Raw genomic sequence first — 21,435 nt, 5'->3', positions numbered from 1 at the left:
AAGTTCAGTACTGACAAGGTAGACAGCATTCTCCCATGTGAAGCCATTATATAGATTTTCATTTTGAAGAACATTTGATGAAACTAGACTATAATTATTAATAGTTGTTCATAATTTGCATGTGATGTTAACTAGTTATTAGAATACACCAAAAGTTTGAAAGATAGATCAAACGAAGGGATAGTGATTGGATAGAAATCATTAGTTAAGTGTCACGTGATATCTTGTTGCAAGATGGAATGATGAGTCACAAAAATAAAATAAAGTCGCGGCAAGGAAAAACAATATTCGTTTCGTGTTGTTTAGATTCCCCGTTTGCAATTTGTTTCCAGTTGTCCCAGCTAAAGGATCAAATTGATATTGTAGACGAAATAGTGATGGTTTTTAGCACAAAAGAATAACCCCAATCCAGATAGAACAAAATGTAGTGTATCCATTAAACGAAGAGTGTTGTAAAATAGTTTTCAAAATTGAGTACCATGATTTGATACAGCTCACATGATGCAGGAGAATTGAGTATAGTCTGATAGAACATTTTTTTTTTTTTTTTTCTTGTTGTATTGTGTTGCCTTTTGGTTTGCTTTTACCCCCTCCAATGGAAATGAAGGTGTACACAGCTCTGAACCTCCCCCCCCCCTACAAAAACAAAAATTTCACCTTTTCAACAGTATAAGGAATATCATATCCAGCAAGTGTCTAATTTAATGAAAAAATGGTTGTTAGCGTAATTGAAAAATTTTTAATGCATTTTTGATTATTCACACACTCCTTTTTCCGTTCCGTGTTCCGTCGAGCGCCGTGACTGCCACCCGATTCTCCTTCTCTCCGTTGGTGCCTAACCAATTTCATTACTCTTTTTTGTTAATCTCTGTCTAAACACCTAATCCTATAGTTTATGACTCATGGAAACAAAAAAACTATGACCAATATTCTTTTTCTTCTTTGACAATTAATATACGGGGGTCGTATCGAAAGATTTAGGACGACTGGTAGTAGTAGCAATGGCGACAACGGGAGGGGGAAGTGCGTGTAAGACAAGAAGTCAAATAAAAATCTCAATAAATAATTTGTGTGTGAGGCGAAAAAAGAAAGAACGAAAAATTGAATTTTGAATTTGAGAAAGCAAAAACCAAAAAGCAAAACAAAAAGATTCAAAGAAAGAAAAACAACAACCAAAAAAAAAAAAAACATAAACAAAAACAAAATCAGCAAACTAACTTTTCTATACGTTCTTCTTTATCAACCATAACACACTCTTATTCATTCACCAATACTTGTGTTACAATTGCTAGAATCACCATACAAGAAGATCAATTTTACTTACTAGCGATAGCCAAACAATAACAACCTAGATTTCCACATTATTATATCTTTCCCCTTTGTTTATATATTTTCTTTTGCATTTAGATTCATCATTATTTTTTCACCAATTCATTCAACACTCTAGCATAATTACACCACATACCAGCTGTTTTTTTTTTTTTTGAAAAATCTTTTTAGCTCTACTTGAATACATACTTTGATTCAAGTCAATTACTACAGTTTAGTTATATTTGGATTATTCGTATTTTTCTTTTTATTTTCAATTAGGAAAAACGGGAAAAATTTTTCTTTGTCCTTTTTTTTTTTTTGGTCATTTTTTTGCTAGTATCACCCACTATTTACAAATGTCAGGACAATTCATTACACCTAAAAAACGTCCCCTTTCCGAACTAGATAGTAATGGATTGCTTCGTACTTTTGAAGACCCTCAGGATATGATAAATGCGGTGATATCCACGTTACTGGCCCCGGAAGAAAAAACCAATGTTTCTATTGCATATGCTAATGACAAAAATCAAGCCACAGAAATCCAAGCTTATGCGAAGATTGCTGGGAAAGATTGGACATTTTATGTCAAGTCGTTGGCAGTTTCGATTGGAAGAAACACGGAATTGTCTGCACCCAGCAATACCAACATAACCACACCCTTGATAGATATCGACTTGGGTCCAGCTAAAGTAGTCAGCAGACTGCATGCTGCCATTACCTATAACCTAGATTTAAGATGTTGGGAGTTAAAAGTTCTTGGAAGAAATGGTGCAAGAATAGACGGTCAAAAAGTGAGTGTTGATTCTCCAAATGTCAATGCGTTACACTCGGGAGCGATCTTGGATATTGGTGGTACCCAAATGATGTTTATTTTACCAGATGCTCCAGCAGTTGTTGCACCCAAAATGTTGGAGAAATGTCTCCTCAAGTACAAGGAACAACAACAGAACCAAAACAAACGAATTTCAAGCGGACCTGGTGTTGGTGGCTCCACAAGTTTTCAAATGTTTGATAAAGCCCATCTAACCCATTCGCCTTCATCAATTTCAGCAAACTCGCTTCAATCAAATTTGGACCAAGATTTGTCGAAAGAGGAAGCCAAAGATATCAAGCCTCCTTATTCTTACGCAACAATGATCACTCAAGCAATCTTATCAAATCCTCAGGGTGTAATGTCATTGTCTGAGATTTACAACTGGATTGCTGATCATTATGCATACTATAAGTACTCGAAAACAGGGTGGCAAAACTCCATTAGACATAACTTGTCCTTGAATAAAGCGTTTGAGAAAGTGCCAAGAAGACCAAATGAACCAGGAAAAGGCATGAAATGGCAAATTAGTGAATCCTACAAGGAAGAATTTTTAAATAAAATATCCGATGGAACCATTCTGAAGACCAGAAGAGGCTCATCAGTTTCTAGACAGTTGAGTTTGCATTTGGCTACTCATAACCATTTACCCGAATCACACAAATATACAATGGATCAACAGATACATAATGGCCCTGCTGCTCCAATACCTCAGCAACAACAACAACAACAACAACAACAAAAACGACCACCACCACAACAACAGAATTCACAACCACATTACCCGATTCCTCCGAATCCTATGCAAAACAACACCATGGGATATATAACACAGTCCAACATTTACAATATGCCAAATAACGATCGTCGTTACACCCCATTCCAACAGCAACCAAACCCGCTTATGTATCAACAACAACAACAACAGCAGCAGCAGCAGCACATTGGCCAAACATATAATCAATTGGGACGACCACTTGGCCAGCTTGGACAACCAATGATGCAACCTCAACCACAAGGCTATACGCTGAGTAATATTAAACCGGAGCAGAATTCCCTAAAAAGAAATCCATCGATTTCTAACAACTCACCAAAGTTGGCCAAAGGCACAGGTATGTATTTGAAATAACCAGTAATTAATATATTGACATGAAGTAGCAGCTACTAACGAAAAGATTTTGAATTAGTATCAACAGAAAGCCATTCGAGAAGCGCATCATATACCACAACACAGTTGCATGAAACGTCCAATTTCAGTAGTTCTGCTAATGATAGTACTTCAACTGCCCCAACTGCTTCTACCACGACGAATGGGGACATTGGATTGAATTTCGCCAGTCCAAAAAAAATCACTGCTTTAGAAGCCTATACACCGGAAAGAGGATCAAAGGGCAACTCTGCAAGCACCAATAATAATAATAATAACACTAATAATAACGGGAAAAATATAACTGGTGGTCCAAATACAAATCAATCTTCACCAGCGTTTTGGAATTTCGTACAATTTAGCACTCCCAATGGACAATCCCCAGTCAGAAAGAGTAGTGAAGAAGTGGGGAATACTAGTCCTACATTGAATAGAAAAATGAAGCATGATAGGACAAATGATGAAACCACTTCACCGTTTAAAAAAGATCAACGGACTGAAATGATTGATCTGTGATAAATGTATTTACTTGATACACAACAACATGCACAGATATAACGGCTTTGTCTTTTTATTTACTATTAGTTTTGTATGTGTTTTTGTTGCTTTATGAGTGATCTATTATTTGTTTATTTTGGAGTTTTATATACATATGTATCTTCTTTCTTTCAACAACATAACCAAGGGAGTTTCCAGTATTTCCCGTTTTAATTTTCTTCTTTCTGTTTTTTTTTTTTTTTTTTTTTCTTGTTGTCCTTTTTGAATTGATAACAGTTGTTTATCTATTTCTTTCATTGACAAGGTAGATTTAGAAACAATACAAACACGTATATTCATATATTATACGTATTAATTACACATACAAAAATAAATGCTTTACATTTTTCATTACTACGTATTCTACGAGGAGTGTTGCAAGGAATGCAATCTTTATACAACATATAACTCTAAAATGCCGATCTATTTCTTAAATCTATCAATTTTTTCTCAATATCATTAACACTTTTGTTCAATTTTCTAGAAATTTCAATTCTCAATGATGTGTCAAATTCTAAGAAGCGTTCTAATAAATCACCATCAATTACATTTTTGATTGGGTTATAATAACTTCTAAACTTTAAATGGTCTTTACCAACAAGATTATTTTGAAATTGTTGCATAAGAAGCTGCAAATTGAATAACAATTCAACTTCACTTTTCGAAACTAAAGGAACCAATAATCCAATTGTCCCTTGCAATCCAGTATATATGACACTTTCAGTACCGGCCAAATTCAAACAACCTAAATTTAATGAAGTTATTATATCTCCAATATGAAATTCAATCAAATTTTGTAACTTATATGGACAACTATTCAAAATTCCTTCTTGAGATTTCAATATTGTCCAATCATCATCAGCTTGTTTCGAAATATCTTCATCTATTCGAGTAACAAATATATTTCCAAATTTATCACCACCAATTAATGTGTCTATATCCAAATTCATAATCGATGTGATTTGTCGTTTCATGATATCATCAGCAAATGGAACAAATTGATTTTGAGAATCATCAAATTTGGCAAATATAATAGAACTCTTATGAGAATCACAAATAATAATTCGATTCGATTGAGGAATGATTTTATTGATATTTTGTGAAAAATCAATTATGGTGGTGGATTTTTTCAATAATTGTTTTTGTCCAATATCATATAATTGTATATGATTGTTTGATGCAACTAATAATTTATCTTGGAAATTTTCTAACACTTGTGGGATATAATCCAATTCAGTTTTATGAACCAATTGTAAATGTTTCTTACCAATTTTAAAAGTATACAAATAACTTTTCTCATAAGAATTAGGCAAAATAGTTTGATTTGTACACACACCAACAACAAGATGTGAAGCATGCACAGACGACAACAGTTTATTAAAAGCGACATCACTCATAGAAACAATACTTTCATTCTCTTCAAATTGTAAGCTTTGAATAACTTGATTTGTCTTGTCGTCGACAACTTGGATACACGACGCCCAGCTATCTTGCTTGCGGTCATATCCAAATGCTTCATAATAATCTTCATCAACATTTTCCTTCACATTGCCATTTATATTGCACTTAAATGGACCTTGTACATTATATTCCAGTTCAGATATAAACAAACGGTCCCCATGAGTGATCATTTTTCTAGGAGTATATCTCAATTTAGTGTTGGTAATTGTCAAATCTTGCAGAGGGTCAAATACACTATCTTCTTTACCCACTGAAAATATTACCAAGTTATTATCTTTTATCCCCACTATTCCTTCACCACCAATATCTTCAGATATAAATGAAGATCCATTCGTAATGTCAATTTCTAACAATGGTGTTATCTTAAAAGAGTCTCGGTACAAATATGATATCCAAGGTGCTGAAGATATAGCTAATACTCCTTCAATTTCGTTAGAGAATTTAATGACACTTAAATTTACCGGCTTAGAACCAAGATATTTAACCCTGCTGTTGGAAAGATTCCCATTTATGGTATCTATTTTGATTCTTGCATAAACACCATTTTCCATACCAATATGTACGTGTGTCTCTTTACCAGACAGTTTTAGCATTTTCAAACTTGAACTATTTGCCGACAATGCTTGTAGAGATTTGATTTCAAGACAATTATCTTCCTGTAACGAGACCACTTGAATCGTTTCATCAGAACAGCCAATAATTGCAAATGAACTTTTTTCACTATTGTGTTCTTGAATTGCCATTGCTGTTATTGTAGTTGAGATTTCTAAATGATCTTGATATTCGATTAATTGATCATCTGTCGAGTCAATTTCGAAATAGACCACATTTAAGTTAGATAGCGCAATTAAAACTTGTTGATTATTAGTACTGGCATGAGTAATTGTTATTCCTGCTGGTGGGAACCAATCAGTAGTTTTCTTTTTCCCGTTTACGGTTCTAATATGCTTAATACCATTGGAATATACTTGTACCACCGATGCAATCCCTACTTGTTGTACGGATATAGTAGATTGATCAAGCACGAATTCAGAATCTTCAACATCCTCGACAACTTCTCCAATGGAAAGTACCAATGTTTTTGACGATAACGATGACGATATAACCAAATATTCATCATTGGCCGACTCTAGTGATAATTTTGTTGTGAAGATATCTGTCGGAGTTATAGGTAAGGGCGACTCAACTAATGTAGTTGTTGGGACACCATGCGTTATCGATTTCACATATGAGTGAGAAGATAAAGTGACTAATTTAGAATCATTAATTCTAGAATCAATTATGGGACTTAACGTTTCCAAAACATCAATCAATGCCAAATTATCCAATCCTTTCAATTTGAATGTGGTGGTGTCGGTTCCTCGCACATTATCCAAACTATCATAATCTGAAGAATTGATGACCAATTCATTTTCTGCTAAATCATCTCCTAATTTTTCAAATTGATACAACAACTTGTCATTATTTAGTACATTAACGAACAAAAACCCATTTTTAAAAATGTTTAGACTGAGTGCTGGAGGAATCGTGTCAAAATAAGTGATTGAAATATTCTTAATGGTTTCTTTATCAAAGTCATAATCGACAGTTAGTTTAAACAAATCGCCTAATGTGTTTTGAAGTAATATAAAAAAATTCTTTTTCTTTAACACATGGGTAACATGATTAACAATAATTGACTCTTGAGTTTGTCCGTCTCGTCTTGGCAAGGGTAAGTATATTCTAGGACCATCCAATTTATCATAGAAACACCAATTGGATCCACAAACAAGCATACCTCCAATATGGCCAGGTAACGGGATCATATAATTGACATCATCAGGTAATGGATCCAGATTCAATGAAGCGGGTTTCTTTTTGACCACATGGTTTAAACCTTGATCTAATTCATAATAGTTTATAATGAAGTTTTTCTCAGGAGTCAATTCAAGAGCTCCAAATAATGGATTGTTATGATCTGTATTCAATGCAACTATTTTTAAACATGAAACTTGTTTTGAATGTGCCTCCAAGGGTGAACTTAATTCCTTGCTACCCAGAGAAGTTGACTCTATTTTATACAATAGTTTGTTTTTCTCCATTGCTGCTACTAATATACATCGATTCTCTGGGTCAATGGCTAAGTTTTCACCAACATAATTTCTCCCCCATCCATTTTTTGTCATTGGTTCTTGGATCTTTGAAATAAATTTTTTACTTGTATTATCGTATTCCAATATTGATAGATTCCCAGAATCACTGGTTATGACTACCCCATCAACTTCAGAAATACAAATTTTTTCAATGCTATTGATTGTGCCAAGCAAGTTTTGGGAAGATTGAAGTTCAAGTTTGCCTGTTTCTTCATTTACTTCAAATAGTTGTAATGTGGTGTATGAGGCAAGAACCAATTGTTGCGCATTCTTTGTGGAATTGCCTTGTTTGTAAAAGTGTCCAACTATCGACGATATATAATGGGAAGGTGGCTTCAAAGTTAAATTATACAAGTATATCGATTCATCATTGATCAACATTATAATGTGTCTGTTTTGTAGAAAAAAAGTGGTCTACATTTAGTTAGTAGTGGTATTTTTTTTTTTTTTTTCTTCCTTCGAAATTATTTCCATCTCACGCTCATCATCTTCAGCACTGGTTTAGAGACAATAACACAAACACATCTAAAACATTACCAACATCGTTTGAACAGGACGGACCAATTGTCTTCTTTTGCTGAGTATGTTGAAGAGCAGGAAAATAAATCTGTAAATTCTACTATATTATAAACATTATATATCATTACTCAATATGTACTGTTGTGGATTTGACAACATCTAACTCTGCATCATCAACCACATCTCCCATATTATCGTCTTCCAAAGCCGTGTGGTCTTTAATCATAAAAAATATTAATGGAATTGCCAAAACCAAAGAGCCTTGTACTAATCCCCATGAAGATGCAAACAAGTTTATATATGGAACTTCAAGGGAATCCAACCTCCAAGCAATAGCTGCCCCAGCAGATTGAATCCCTTTGTAAAACCCAGCGTAAAGAGCAGTCTTTTTTGGATTGTTGGACATTGCTCCTAATACCCAAATTGTATAAGTTTGGAAAATAGCATCGAATACACCATAAAATATATAAAGGAACATTGGACCAATATAAGCACCATCTTTGAAATCCAATTGTGAGATTTTTGGTGGCTTTGATTCAACTTCTTCACGAGTGAAACTCATTTGAAATTTCAAACCTCCACCCCAAATGGCTAAACTAGTGACGAATAATATAGCCCAACCAATTTTGGCACGAGTTGAACGTCTAAATTTCTTGAAATCAAGAATATAACCCAATACAATGGCACCAACCATTTGTGCTAACCAATATAATAATGAATTTAACGATCTTGTTCTTAAATTGAAACGACCATAGTTGACATTATTGAATTGATAGGTATAGAACCAATTTGATGCAAAAAACATGGGGAACATTAACAAGATTTTTGGTTCTTTGATTAATGTTCTACCCAATCCAATCAATTCGTCTTTCCAATAAGGGTGAGTTTTGGTCATTACTCTAGTACCATCTGATTTCCAAACTTTAGAAATTGGTAACATGAAATTAGCCAACACTGATCCACAAATCATCAAAATAATAAAGGCAATAAAGGTTCCATCACTGGCAGATGAACCTTGGTTGTGCATGTTTTCCGCCAAGGGGATAATTGAACCAATGACAGCTCCCAAATTGAAAATAACCCAAAATACCATAATGGCTCTTCCTTTGGTTTGTTCAGTTGGATATGACATGATAATAGTTCCTTGAGCAGCCCATAAAAGAGAGGCACAAAACCCTAAAAAGGCCCCGGCAAATATAACAAATCCTTTGTTTTCATTATGATTAAACGATAACAAAGATCCAGCATAAATTGCATACCCAAACCCACCAAACACCAAAGACATTTTGACACCAATAACATTACAAATAGTACCAGCGAAAAACCCAACAGTTGAAAATGTCACATATAATGCTGTATTAGCGAGATCAGCTGTTTTTTTATCACTAATAGCTGCACCAATCCCAGAAAGAGCATTGAACATACCTGGAGTCAAAAACACCACAAAGGCAAGTAATACTATTTGACACATAGCACTGGAGAACCGAAATTTGGCTCCCAAAATATTGATTTGTTTGTCACACCAATTACCACTAGCTTCAATTTCTGCACTTGTATGATGTTTTAATTCTAAATGTTCTGGTTGAACTTCTAAATCTTTGTTACTTAAACTAGAATTGGAATTGATATCCATTTTGGTTTGATCTTTCTCCATATTGGCTTGCTAGTTGGGTTAAAGTGAAATTTTTATTCTTTTTCTAAAAAATGAAAGAAGCAATTATTCCATAAATTTTATAATATCCAGGTATATTGATTAGAATTTATAGATACAAAGCAAGGGTCGTTTGAATGCCGTAAATCTTTGGTTTTGATATAGTTTTTTTTGAATTGTTTGTATCTCCACTTTATCTTTGAAGCTTTCCAATCTAAATACAAAGAAATAACCAAAACTTTAATAGTTAACGAGTGACGTTGATTAGATTAAACAATGGAAATAGTTTTGAGTTTTATTACTGGAAGTAATTCAATCAAGTATCTTTTGGGCAAAAATAGAATAGACTAATTCAAATTGTATGTGGGTAGTATTTTATAATTAAAAATGGAACATGAAACCAGAAAAAAAAAAAGAAGTGGGAACCAAGAAATCCATATGACACCAAATACTGTAATCTTTATAGATTTGAGATTATACTAGAAGAAAGAATTTTATGAGCTTCTTTTCTGTGTTAACGTAGAATTGTTGATACGGTTCATCGTGTGGGTATAGAGAGAAAAGTAAATAATAACGCCAACAATAGATAGCCGCATTGCAGTCTCCACTTTTATAGTAACCTCCAATAAAATTTTTTCCTTGCTTCAAAAAGGGAATAATTTCGTTTCATGTTTTTCCGACGAACAAGATTCTGCGTCTCCCCCTCTTCCTTCCTGTCAATGTCAAACTCTTGCTCTTGATAAACCATTGCTGAATAAACCCAGAATGGTAATGTCAAAAAGAAGCTAGGGTGTTTCAGTTCATATTACAGTTATACAAAGTCTTTATCACGGAGAAGGGGGGTGGCTTATGTAAAACAATCGATTCTTGTAGGAAGAAACTTATCTAAATTAAATCCAAAAAATTCGTTGAATGTTACCATGTTACATTTCCTGTATATAGATTGAACCCATCACTACAACAAAACCTTTTTTTTTTTTTTTTTTTTCATTTTGCCCATTTTTTATGCTCCTCTTCTACTACTGTTGCTTGGTTGAGGGATGGTTTAATTCTTTCCCCGTAGCTACAATATAATGTTTTGTGGATATCAGTCTTTAATTGAGTTAAACTGCCGAAAGATATTGTTTACTAGCTATTGTCAAAAATAAAACATGTACTTTATAACGCCATTAAATACAAGACTCCCAAGATCATTCGACAAAGTTTATCGAATCTGGTAACAAAACGCCTTAGACATTTGTTTCTGTTGCTTTACAAAGCCGTGCGTAAGGCTTTTCAAGAGTAGTTTTGTGTGTGAGAGAATCTAGTTGAATCGGTAGGTTTGAAATAACTTATATCTAAGATGATAAGTATTAGATACCTTTCTTGAATATAGCTAAACCGCAGACAATATTCAAAACAGTTGTTGAGCAATTCAAAACTTTAACAAAAGAACGACACCAAAACACATCATATAGCAAACCTTGAAGATGTGTTTCCTCCTGATAAGCTATGTACTATATCAGTTGAAAATGACAACCCGTTGATATCAATCAACAATTACGAAATTGAATTGGGCTTTAACCACAAAACAATAAAAGGTTACTTCGGATAATTCACCGATACAAATCTTCATTTCCAGCTTATGAGTTCCCCACACCATTTAAAGTTTGAGATCTTGAGAGTATTGTTGTTCCCAGTGGGATTGTATTAAAGAATTCGTTAGATTCTGTGGGGAAGAATCATACACAAATCTGGGGTAAAACAAGAATGGTTGCAATTATAAATTATATTGTATTCGAATTGCAACCAAGTTATCCTTTTTGTAATGAAAAAAAATCATGTTACATCATATCTTATTAAATGCAACATGAAATGAATATTGGTTTCTTTTTTTTTTTTGGAGTGGAAAAAAAATTCCTCATTGGGGTCAATTACATAATCATGATTCTGGTGTATCTTCAACTACATTTGTCAAATGATAACAGTAAACCACAGATAAGCGAGTATTGATAAATACTTTTGAGTCTCAATAGAGATAACAAACTACATTATATCACAATCATGATTTATAGAATATATATTGATAAGCTTTTTTTTTTCTTTGCAGATATCACCTCCTTGTTTACTCTAATTCTCTGCCAACACTGATTATTGAGGCAATCAACTCGTCAACAATTTTATCACTCAAAATAGGAGAATTGAACACCACCCGGAAAAATTCACCTTGAGTATCGTCAACAGGGTTAGGACTAAAATCAACTAAATATTTCCCTAATTTGTGCAATTCTCTCGAGACATATCTTGTTATTTCCGTATTTGATTTGTTCACTGTTGTAGGATGATAATAAAAACAAACCTGAAGACATTGTGGTGATTGAGGACCAACAATTTCAAAATTTGGATTTGATTCAATTGATTGAACAAAATATTCCATAATAGAATAAGCATGCTCAACACGTTTGGCAAAGCCTTGCTCACCATAATATAACCAACCCAAATAAAACTTGAAAGCATCACTTCTTCTACCACACCCCATGGTACCATCAGCAAGATCATAATTTTCATCAGAACCCAGTTCACGTCCATGAAACAAATATGGAGCTTTCAATGACATGGCGGTTTGGAAATTAGCCACTTGAGGTAATAACAAAAACGAACAAGTATTTGGAATCCCCAACATTTTATGTGGATTAACAGTAATGGAATCAGCATATTCACTTCCAGCTAATCTGTTTCTATATTTTGGTGAAAAAATAACATTGCCACCCCAAGACCCATCGATATGGAAATGGATATTATGTTCTTTAGCAACTTTACTAATTTCCAAGAACGGATCATAAGACCCAAATACAGTAGTACCGGCAGTGGCATTTATATATAATGGGGTATATCCTTCTTTCTTGGTTCTTTCAATAACTTGTTTCAAAGAATTAACATCCATTACCCCATTTTCATCAACATCAACTTTAAATACATTTTCTGATCCTAACCCCAATAAAATAGCTCCTTTTTCAACAGAATAATGACAATGTTTACTGGTATATAATGCAAACTTGTAATCACCATTCCCTTTGACTTTAGTATCAGGGTATTTTAAAGATCTGGCAATTTGTAAACTGGTGATATTGGACCAAGAACCACCACTAAAAGTTAAACCTCCACAAGTTTCATTATGGAAAAATAATTGAGCATATTTTTTACCAATATAATTCTCAAGCACTGATAAAACTGGTGAAACAGTATAAACATGAGAATTGGTATTTAAAATACTCAATAATATATCAGAAATTACCCCAATAGGATTATTTGACGCATATAATTTGTCTAAAAAACCTGGATTCCAAGTATTTACTGAAAATTTCAAGACCTTATCAATAGTTTCAAATAATTCTTCTTCAGTGCATGGTGTATCTAAATCATTATCTGGATCAATAAATTGTTGTTTTAAAAATTTTGGTTCATGGAAAGTACCTAAGGATTCCGGTTTATAATTGGATGATTTAGGGTCTGCTTCATCAATATAGGCAAGTAACCGAGGTTTTAATTTGGTCAATAAATTGTCTAATTCTTCAGATCTATTGGTTTCTAAATTTGATTCAATTGTCATTATATTGTAAAGGATAAATGTATATATGTAAAAGAAAGGAAAGGAAAGGCAAGGAAAGAAAGAGCTTAATATAAGAAAGAAGAAGAAGAAGTAAAAAAAAAAATAAAATTAATCGTTATAAGCCTTGTCGTAGTTGGAAATCGTTTTTCTGATTTCTTTTGTTTGTTGAATTTTTTTTTGCATTCTGATGTTGTTGGTCTTCCTCCTCTTCTTCCTCTGTGGCCAATTCTAGTTTTATGCAGTCAATGAATTATTGCAGCAATCTACATAAATGGTAGTGTAAATGCGTAAATAATATGAATATAATTATACAATTCAATTATGAGCCACAACAACAACAACAACAACAACCATTGGGCCGGGAATCGGAGTCTAGTAGAAAACCTATAAACCAAATACTAAAATATTTTAATACAATTCTTGTTGGAACTTATGGAGGTTTAACTTGATAAACAATTGTCCCAACATTAAAAAAAAAAAAAAAATCTTTATCTATTCTGTTGGGGTACTTAATTCTTAGGGTCTTGATAATACAATGATCGTTCATTACACTATATGTTGCTTCCCCTCGCAATCGTTTATACCAACAATGGATTTCGGAGTAGTCGCAACGTAAAGTTTTCTCCTCAATTTGAAACCTCCGGGAAACAATTATAGTGAATTGCAATATTGTTTGTTGAACTGGATATTATACATTATTGATTTCAACACATAAACTGAAGTGCATACCAACAGAACCTACTTATCAGAAAACTTCCAGTTTTTCAATAATTCCAATGCAATATAATCACACCCCATTCTTGTGTAAATCATACAAATTCTAATAAGGGTCTCTGATAACCCTGATTTGTAAAAACTTTCACTGTTCAACAAAAGAATTGGATCGTGTAAATACTCCATGTTTGAAATCAGCAACTGATTATCGGCTATATCTTCAACCCCATATACTTTGGCAACAGCAACTGCAAGGTCAGGATCAACTTTATCTGCAAGTATCCTACAACAATCTTTAGCAGCATCAGCCAACAAGAAAAAATATGCCGCATCCAAATATCGATGCAATCCTAATAAAACATAAGCATTTTTCAAAGCTGAAGATCTATTTGAAGCTTGCGTAAAGTCTTTTTGCATAAAGCCAATAATCTTATTCTTTTCTTTATCATCTTTATGTTTGATTAATCGAATCAAAATATCTTTTTTCTTCAACAGAAGATAATATAAACAAATTCTACCCAATGGTGCATCCTTGAATTCTAAAGCCGCCATTTTTTCAAATAGTTTAATAAATGAACTTCGTTCTACCCAGAATGGCATACCACTATCCTTCATTTCCTTCCATTTAATTTTGCCTCCATAATGCTTAATAACATGTTCTAGTAAAATGTCAGGAGTCTTACACATCATGGCCCATTGAATTTGAGCTAACCGTTTCTTTGTAGTGGCCGAAGTAGTTGATGTAGCTGTTGCAGTACTGGATAATTTCAACAGAATTAAATATCTAATTCCATTGGGATCCAATTCTACCAACATATCTTTGGTAAAATCTTTAACTATAGATATTGTGGATATCAAAGTCGATTGTTGGTGTCGAGTCAACAAAGGTAAAGAGATCTTCATAAGTCTTTCAATCAATAAATCAGCCACCTCGTTGTTAAACTCGGTGAATGTATCCAATGTTAATGACATTCTTCGTTTAGGTTGATATATTTCATCATTACGAAACATATTCTCAACATCGGTGTTCAAATCCCACGTGATAATATCTCCTCTTCGAATCACTTGAAACAATTGTACAAGAATTTTCTTGACCGCGGTAAACTGCATAATAAACAAAGCTTGTATAACAAATTGTGGATGGAAGATTGGTAATGGACCATTAAGCACTCTAACTAAATAAGAAATATCAAACACCATTTCTTCATCATCATTTGTGTATCCACTCATCAATTGACGTATGGTACTGTCAATCGCACTGGACCCTAATTTCACCCATCTATCATCAATGAAAAATTGATTACCAGCTCCAATGATCAAGTAACCTCCATCTAGCCAGATCAGGTCGCCAATCTCGTGTGATGTATAATCTGAAATGTCAATTTTCTTCAATATCGCATAGGCGGGGATTTTATTAGTATAATCGTAACGTAACTGAGTGTACAATAACACAAAACGACTAAATCCAACAGATAAAAGAGCATTAGAGGTCAGTTTCATCTTTGATGCACTAAGAAATGTCCAGTCTAAATCCGTAACCGGCCCATTTGATTCCGGGAAAGTCTCTTCATATTCTAACACCCCTTGCACGACATCCCATATTGACAATTTATAACCAGTGGAATCCACCACAGCAAATTTGTTAATAACAGTTGAACCATGAATCTTGCTAGCAGCTGAAACATTTGTTTCGAGTTCACTAACTTTTTCCCATTTAATAGACTTGCCAAAATCCAATGAATAGCTCCTCAATAATCCATTTTTGGAAATTACCGCAATCAAACTTTTGTTTGCCTCGGATACAAACGCATCCACAGCAGTTGCTTGATAAATCTCTTCCTCCTGAGGAAGTGATGCTATGTTTTCTTCATCGAATAATATATCAGTTATCTTATTCTGTTCATATTGCAAAGAAAGCTTCCAAGATTTGATTTGATCGTGGGCATATAATGCCACAATACAATACCTCCTTTGTATCTGTGTGTTATCAGGGTACTCAGTTAAAACAAATACCAATGGCTCTTTTTCAACGCCAGTTTTGATCTCGGTAATTAAATCTGCCGGTTGATCATCATTAGTTGATCCATTACAATCCCAAACACTAACTTCGCTATTCCTGCCTGCGGTAATAACAATGTGTCTTCGTTTCCAATCTACTGGTGGCTCTACATCATTGATTATTACAGCATTCAATATACCTGACTCCACATTTATCTGGAATCTTTTAGTTACTGACATGGTATTGGTTTGGAGCAACATTGGTTCCCAAATATAATTATGTTGAGGGAAGTTCAGAATTGATAGCAATACATTGTTTTGCGAGAATGACGAGTTTGACTTGACCAATTTTCTAATTGACTTGGTGTGGCCCTGGTATTTATTTATCAATACAGACTCAAATTTCGCGTCACGTGCTAGCCTTGCAATATTCATGATATTGAACCTCAATGTGTTCTTAACTCTATCATGTAGTAAAAATGTAAGATAGGGTACTCTTTCATTTAATATACAAACCCCTTTCACCAATAATGGTTTCAATACAGTGGTAATAAACTCTTCTGATTCAATATAGCTGGTTGATATTTCCTCTGTTTTCGCTTGAATGTGGATCAATGGATATTCATTTTTTCCAAAACGGTAACTCCCTGATATTGGTGTAAAACAAATCTTGGTCGGTGGGCACTGTGACACATTTGTGATGGCATAAATCTTTACTTCTGTAGTATCTGATACGACAAACAATAAATCCAAATCATTAACATCTAACCCGTTGAATAACGTGCAATCACTGTTCTTCAAAGCAGGAATCAACGTTTCACGTAAATGATAATTCTCTATCACAATAACTGTAGTGATCTTCAGGAAAACTCCATTTAAATCAAGGGTGGCCCAATTGTTTATCTGATTATGACCACTTTGTTCACATGAAGCCCACACTCTAAACTTGTAGTCTGAACAAAACGAATAGATAACTTCAGCTTCGTCTATTGTATTATTTATATAGTCTCTAATATTTTTAATATTGGCCATTGATGCATCAAGCTCCTTCTTTTTGTCTTCAGTGATTTGTTTTTTCAAATGATAATCCATCACAAATGTGCCCCGTGGGTGTGGTAAATAGGTAACTTCAAACAAAGTGTTTTCATCACCATAGCTAATTCTTGTCCAGACTTTAATTAGCCTATCGAAGGACCCACTTTTCGTCATTATCATTTTTGAATTGGGTGTGACTATTATGTCAGTCACAGGGCTAACTTGGATTGTTTCCCATCGTTTTCTATATTTCAATTCCCCATATTCTTCATACAAATAAAACAAGTATAATCCCGAATCTGTTCCTACAACAATCTCGTTTTCCTCTGATGCCCATTTAATACAATTTATTGTAGACCCATTGACGTCAATTTCAATACTCAGTTGCCATTTAGGTATTTTCATGTATTCATTCATTGGCTTGTAGACGAGTATTTTGGTGTCTATGGAAACTATTATGTATCCATTTACGGGATTGATATCAATAGCCAGAGGATCTCTATCCAAATATATTGTTTGTAAACTCTTGTCTATATTAAATGGATTGGGGTTTTTGTTGGTTGGCTGTACTGTGCCACCAGTAATTATCAAGTTGTTCCCAGAACCATACGCTACAATGTGGTGGTTCTTCCAATTCGAATGAGCAACAGAATAATTGCTTTTGTTCACTTCTCCAGGTATAAATGTTATAGTCATGAATACTCAATAGATATACGGAAAACAGTGTATTGTTATTGAAATGAATGTGTATTTATGTGAGTTTCTTATTCTTGTAAAAGTTTCTAGAAGTATGTCTGGACTATGATTTCATTTGTTGTAATTTATTTTTTTTGCTTTCCAAGCGAGAATTTGATGACTGGTATAATTGTAAAGAAAAGGGCTTTCATTTTCTCTACATTTGGAATAAAGATACCTGTAAAGATTACAAGGAAACACTTCTCTGGAGAACATTAATTCTATGATTAGCTTATCATGGTAACGTTGCTAGTTGAAATGTCCCTTAGTACATTATTAATTTCAAACAATAGGAGTTTGCTTATGTTCCTTGAATAACCACGAGGCGAGCGAAAGTTCTAAACCGAGAAATAAAAAGGAAAGTAAAAATCATCCGAAAACGAAAAAAAAAAAAAAAACATCAATATATATCACACCACATACAGAATATAATGGGTGCTAGGTATGTATCCAACTTTACCCAAAAGAATTTACTAATTATTTCATTTACTAACCGAGGTATAGTTGCAAAGATCAAAGAAAGGCGCTTGCTATATGTTTACAAAGATCTCCATGTGTTCTACTAGATCGACACACACCGAAAGAATGTTTAACTGATCCCGAATTGAAAAAGGACTTGCCTGAACTATGTAAGGCACAATTCAGAGCCTTTATGGAATGCAAGAATGGGATGTTTGATATGCGAAAAAGAATGAGAGGTAATGCACCTTTATCAACTGGTAAATACGATGAAACTTTTGATAATTTATCTACTGGGAATTTTGATCCTCGTGAGGAAATAAGAAAATTGGATGTGTTGAATAGAAACTTGTCTAGACAGCAACAAGCTCAAGAAAAGAAAGATTAAAATCTACCATGGTGCTGGTTAAGGAAGAAAGACAAAAAAAAAAAAAAACATGAACTTATATTTATCTTGTATATAGTTGCCTCCCCACTCCAATCTATTCACCTTTTCTTGTTTAAATATACCTCCTTCTCATTTGATAATTTGGTAAGGAACTTTTTGAAAGCAGTGTTGAATCTCGACAAATGTGTGAATAAGCCATTCATTTCTAGTAGTTTATCTATTTGCGCTAATAACTTGTCATTTTTGTCACTGGATTCTAGTTGGTTTTTTATCGAGGCAAGCAAATCATCAAGGGCATTTTGAAACTTATCAACCGTAAAAGAAAGTTCATCATCTTGCGAGATTGAATTGTAGACTAACTCAAATATACTCAAGACCTTTGTAAGATTAGATTTGACTTGTTTTAATTGGATTAGTTTCTGGATAGCTTCATTATTGATGGTTGACTCATCCAACTGTTTATTGATCTCATTTAGCTCTGTCTGTAAAGACAACACGGCGTTATTAAAAACATGTACATGATACTGCAATCTCGTGGTGCCATTCTCTTCATTATTATTGATTATTTCATTTGATTTATCTAATGCATCTAATTTCTTTTGTAAGCTATCATTGGTTATCATGTTGGTGTAGTAATCAAGATGTGTTATCAAATGGGATATGTCGTTGGATAGTTTTGTTAATGACAGTTTTGAATATGCCGTAACCGGTGTTGTTGAGCTCGCTGGATTCAGATTGGTTATTGTATGTACAAGTTTGTCAATATATGCAGATGGATTAAAGTCATCATCAAAATACATAGACAATGATTCATCGGTGTTTGTCATTTTGTATGTTTTAGACTAATTCAAGTGTGCCAAATAAACAACAACCATGAGAAGGTGAAAAAAAAATAAATAAATCACTTGAAAGTCAACAAAAGAAAAGAAAAAAAAAAAAACAACTGGCGTGTGTAGAGAGTTGAGCAATACCACTTAAAACAATACAATATTACCGTTCGAAAGAAATGTTCTGTAGTACCTAATCTCAATCATTGTTTACGTTTCTCTCGTTTTTCAGTTAATCTGTTAAGTATAGATTCGGCATATTATTAGATATATATATAAGATAAAGAAAAATTAATACTTTTAATAAAGAGAGAAAAGGTAAAAAAAAAAAAAAAAAATAACCATATGAAAGAAAGGATATAAACCAATGAAAACTGTATTGTGAAACTCAAAATAACAGTAAATTTAAACAGAAATTAAATACCAAAAACGAAGTTCTGATTGTACCAGTTATTTGCCGAAAAAAAAATAAAAAGATGAATAAGCTGGTAGGAGTTGATTGGAATGGATAACTCTCTAATGGTCATTGAAGATATCAAAACCAATTTGGAAACCAGCACTGGCACTAGCAGCAACACCATCATGACCAAAACTGATACCTTTACCAATGTAACCATTGTAACCAAAGTATCCAGTTGGACAACCCAAATCAACAGTCTTGCTACCGGTAACACCCAAAGTAACAGTTTGGGTCAATGGACAGTAAGTAGTGACAACAGTTTTGATGTCGGAGGTGGTAAGTGTGACGACAGTAATACCAGTAGGAGCAGTAGTTGGGTGACAAGCATTATTGGAACAAGAAGTGATAGTGACAACTTTGGTGGTCTCGGCAGTAGCAGTTACAAATGAGGTGGAGTAAGATCCTTCTGGTGTGGTTGTAGAAGCAACGGAGTTGGTTTTTGAGGAAGCTGTAGTCTTGGTAGAAGCAATAGAGCTAGTAGAAAGGGTGGTTGGTTTAGGTTTGCTAGCAGTGCTAGTAGTAGCAACTTTTGAAGTAGATGAACTAGCAGTGCTAGTAGTAGCAACTTTTGAAGTAGATGAACTAGCAGTTTTTGATTGGGTACTGGTAATAGCAGTGGCACTTGATGTAATAACTGGAGGGGTTGGGACACCTGGGCAAACTTGACAGACTGATGGTCTTCCAGCATGTGGGCATGGACCGTTGTATTTGATAGAACCATTGATAACGGAAACAATACCGACTGAATCATCGGTACAAACTTCGAATTTAGAAACATCGTAACCAAGACCAATGTCAAACTTTTGAGAAATGAATCCATTAGCAGTCAATGTTAAAATACCAGTTTTTGTGTCATAGGACCAGCCTTTCTTACCAGCAATAGAAATAGACAACAAAGGTAAATTCAAACCAATTTTATGAGCACCATTAGCACCAAAATTGGCAACCTTGAATGTTTGTGGCAGTGATACTGCTTGAGCTTGAATGGTTGGGTTGCCTGCACCTAAGTAGAAAGTATGTTGAGCATCAATTGATAAGAATGAGTTGGAAATATAGAATGAGGAAGATTTTTCTAAAGCAATACATCCACCTCCACTAATCTTTGTAACTTGTTTACAAAGTTGGTTAGTTAAACAGATAGTACCATGGTTTTCAATTTCACCGCCAACAACACCCAAAATCGCAACAGAAATTGATTTAATTTCTTGGAAAATATGTAAACAACCATGATTGACCCAATGGTTAGCGGCAATGTTAATGATTGGAGCCAAAACGTGACCTTTGAAAGCCAAAATAATTTCACCAGTGTTGACAAAAGATTGGACAATAATATTACATGTACTAGCAGCGGCAGCTTCCAAAGTGTGGACAATCCATTTACCTTTGTTTTCAATTTTATGGAAGATATTGTTAAAGGTAAGTTTTAAGGCTTTAGCGGTAGAAGCAATAACGAACTCACAATCTTTTTCAATGCTAATGTCACCTTGAAAGGCACAATCAAAAGTGTTGACTAACGAAAAGGAAGCACCCTCTTGAATTGAAATGTCACCAAGTCCAAAATCAAATGAGGCATATTTGGTTAATGAGGAAGTGACATCAAAATTAGCTGACACAGTAGCACTGGTAGCCAATAAGGGAATAACAAGATTTGACAATAACAT

The 21,435-nt window shown here is 33.9% G+C and overlaps 8 protein-coding genes across 8 annotated transcripts; 2 read left to right on the top strand and 6 right to left on the bottom strand. All coding sequences in view use genetic code 12, as the record gives it.

Moving 5' to 3' along the window:
* Positions 1–1,667: 1,667 nt before the first annotated feature.
* On the top strand, positions 1,668–3,785 carry CD36_80620 (fork head protein, putative; the record flags this gene model as incomplete). The annotated part of the gene is made up of 2 exons (XM_002418965.1): positions 1,668–3,234; positions 3,298–3,785. 2 exons carry the CDS (start codon positions 1,668–1,670, stop codon positions 3,783–3,785), a joined length of 2,055 nt encoding a protein of 684 aa, XP_002419010.1.
* Positions 3,786–4,216: 431 nt separating this feature from the next.
* CD36_80610 (pre-mRNA-splicing factor, putative) lies at positions 4,217–7,780 on the bottom strand (the record flags this gene model as incomplete). Its single annotated transcript, XM_002418964.1, has 1 exon — positions 4,217–7,780. The coding sequence occupies one exon, from the start codon at positions 7,778–7,780 to the stop codon at positions 4,217–4,219; it is 3,564 nt and encodes a 1,187-aa protein (XP_002419009.1).
* Positions 7,781–8,042: 262 nt separating this feature from the next.
* Positions 8,043–9,572, bottom strand: CD36_80600 (conserved hypothetical protein; the record flags this gene model as incomplete). The annotated part of the gene is made up of 1 exon (XM_002418963.1): positions 8,043–9,572. One exon carries the CDS (start codon positions 9,570–9,572, stop codon positions 8,043–8,045), a length of 1,530 nt encoding a protein of 509 aa, XP_002419008.1.
* Positions 9,573–11,673: 2,101 nt separating this feature from the next.
* On the bottom strand, positions 11,674–13,158 carry CD36_80590 (cysteine sulfinic acid decarboxylase (EC 4.1.1.29), putative; the record flags this gene model as incomplete). Its single annotated transcript, XM_002418962.1, has 1 exon — positions 11,674–13,158. The coding sequence occupies one exon, from the start codon at positions 13,156–13,158 to the stop codon at positions 11,674–11,676; it is 1,485 nt and encodes a 494-aa protein (XP_002419007.1).
* A 738-nt stretch (positions 13,159–13,896) lies between these two features.
* CD36_80580 (regulator of (H+)-ATPase in vacuolar membrane, putative) lies at positions 13,897–17,601 on the bottom strand (the record flags this gene model as incomplete). The annotated part of the gene is made up of 1 exon (XM_002418961.1): positions 13,897–17,601. One exon carries the CDS (start codon positions 17,599–17,601, stop codon positions 13,897–13,899), a length of 3,705 nt encoding a protein of 1,234 aa, XP_002419006.1.
* Positions 17,602–18,071: 470 nt separating this feature from the next.
* On the top strand, positions 18,072–18,487 carry CD36_80570 (protein Pet191 homologue, mitochondrial precursor, putative; the record flags this gene model as incomplete). Its single annotated transcript, XM_002418960.1, has 2 exons — positions 18,072–18,082; positions 18,145–18,487. The coding sequence occupies 2 exons, from the start codon at positions 18,072–18,074 to the stop codon at positions 18,485–18,487; spliced, it is 354 nt and encodes a 117-aa protein (XP_002419005.1).
* A 98-nt stretch (positions 18,488–18,585) lies between these two features.
* CD36_80560 (conserved oligomeric Golgi complex subunit, putative) lies at positions 18,586–19,314 on the bottom strand (the record flags this gene model as incomplete). Its single annotated transcript, XM_002418959.1, has 1 exon — positions 18,586–19,314. The coding sequence occupies one exon, from the start codon at positions 19,312–19,314 to the stop codon at positions 18,586–18,588; it is 729 nt and encodes a 242-aa protein (XP_002419004.1).
* Positions 19,315–19,830: 516 nt separating this feature from the next.
* On the bottom strand, positions 19,831–21,435 carry CD36_80550 (hyphally regulated cell wall protein, putative; the record flags this gene model as incomplete). The annotated part of the gene is made up of 1 exon (XM_002418958.1): positions 19,831–21,435. The coding sequence occupies one exon, from the start codon at positions 21,433–21,435 to the stop codon at positions 19,831–19,833; it is 1,605 nt and encodes a 534-aa protein (XP_002419003.1).

Source organism: Candida dubliniensis, chromosome 3, assembly GCF_000026945.1.
Source record: "Candida dubliniensis CD36 chromosome 3, complete sequence".
In the NCBI taxonomy this organism is placed as follows: domain Eukaryota; kingdom Fungi; phylum Ascomycota; class Pichiomycetes; order Serinales; family Debaryomycetaceae; genus Candida; species Candida dubliniensis.
The sequence above is the reverse complement of the archived record's forward strand: the minus strand, read 5'-3'. Positions and strand labels throughout refer to the sequence as shown.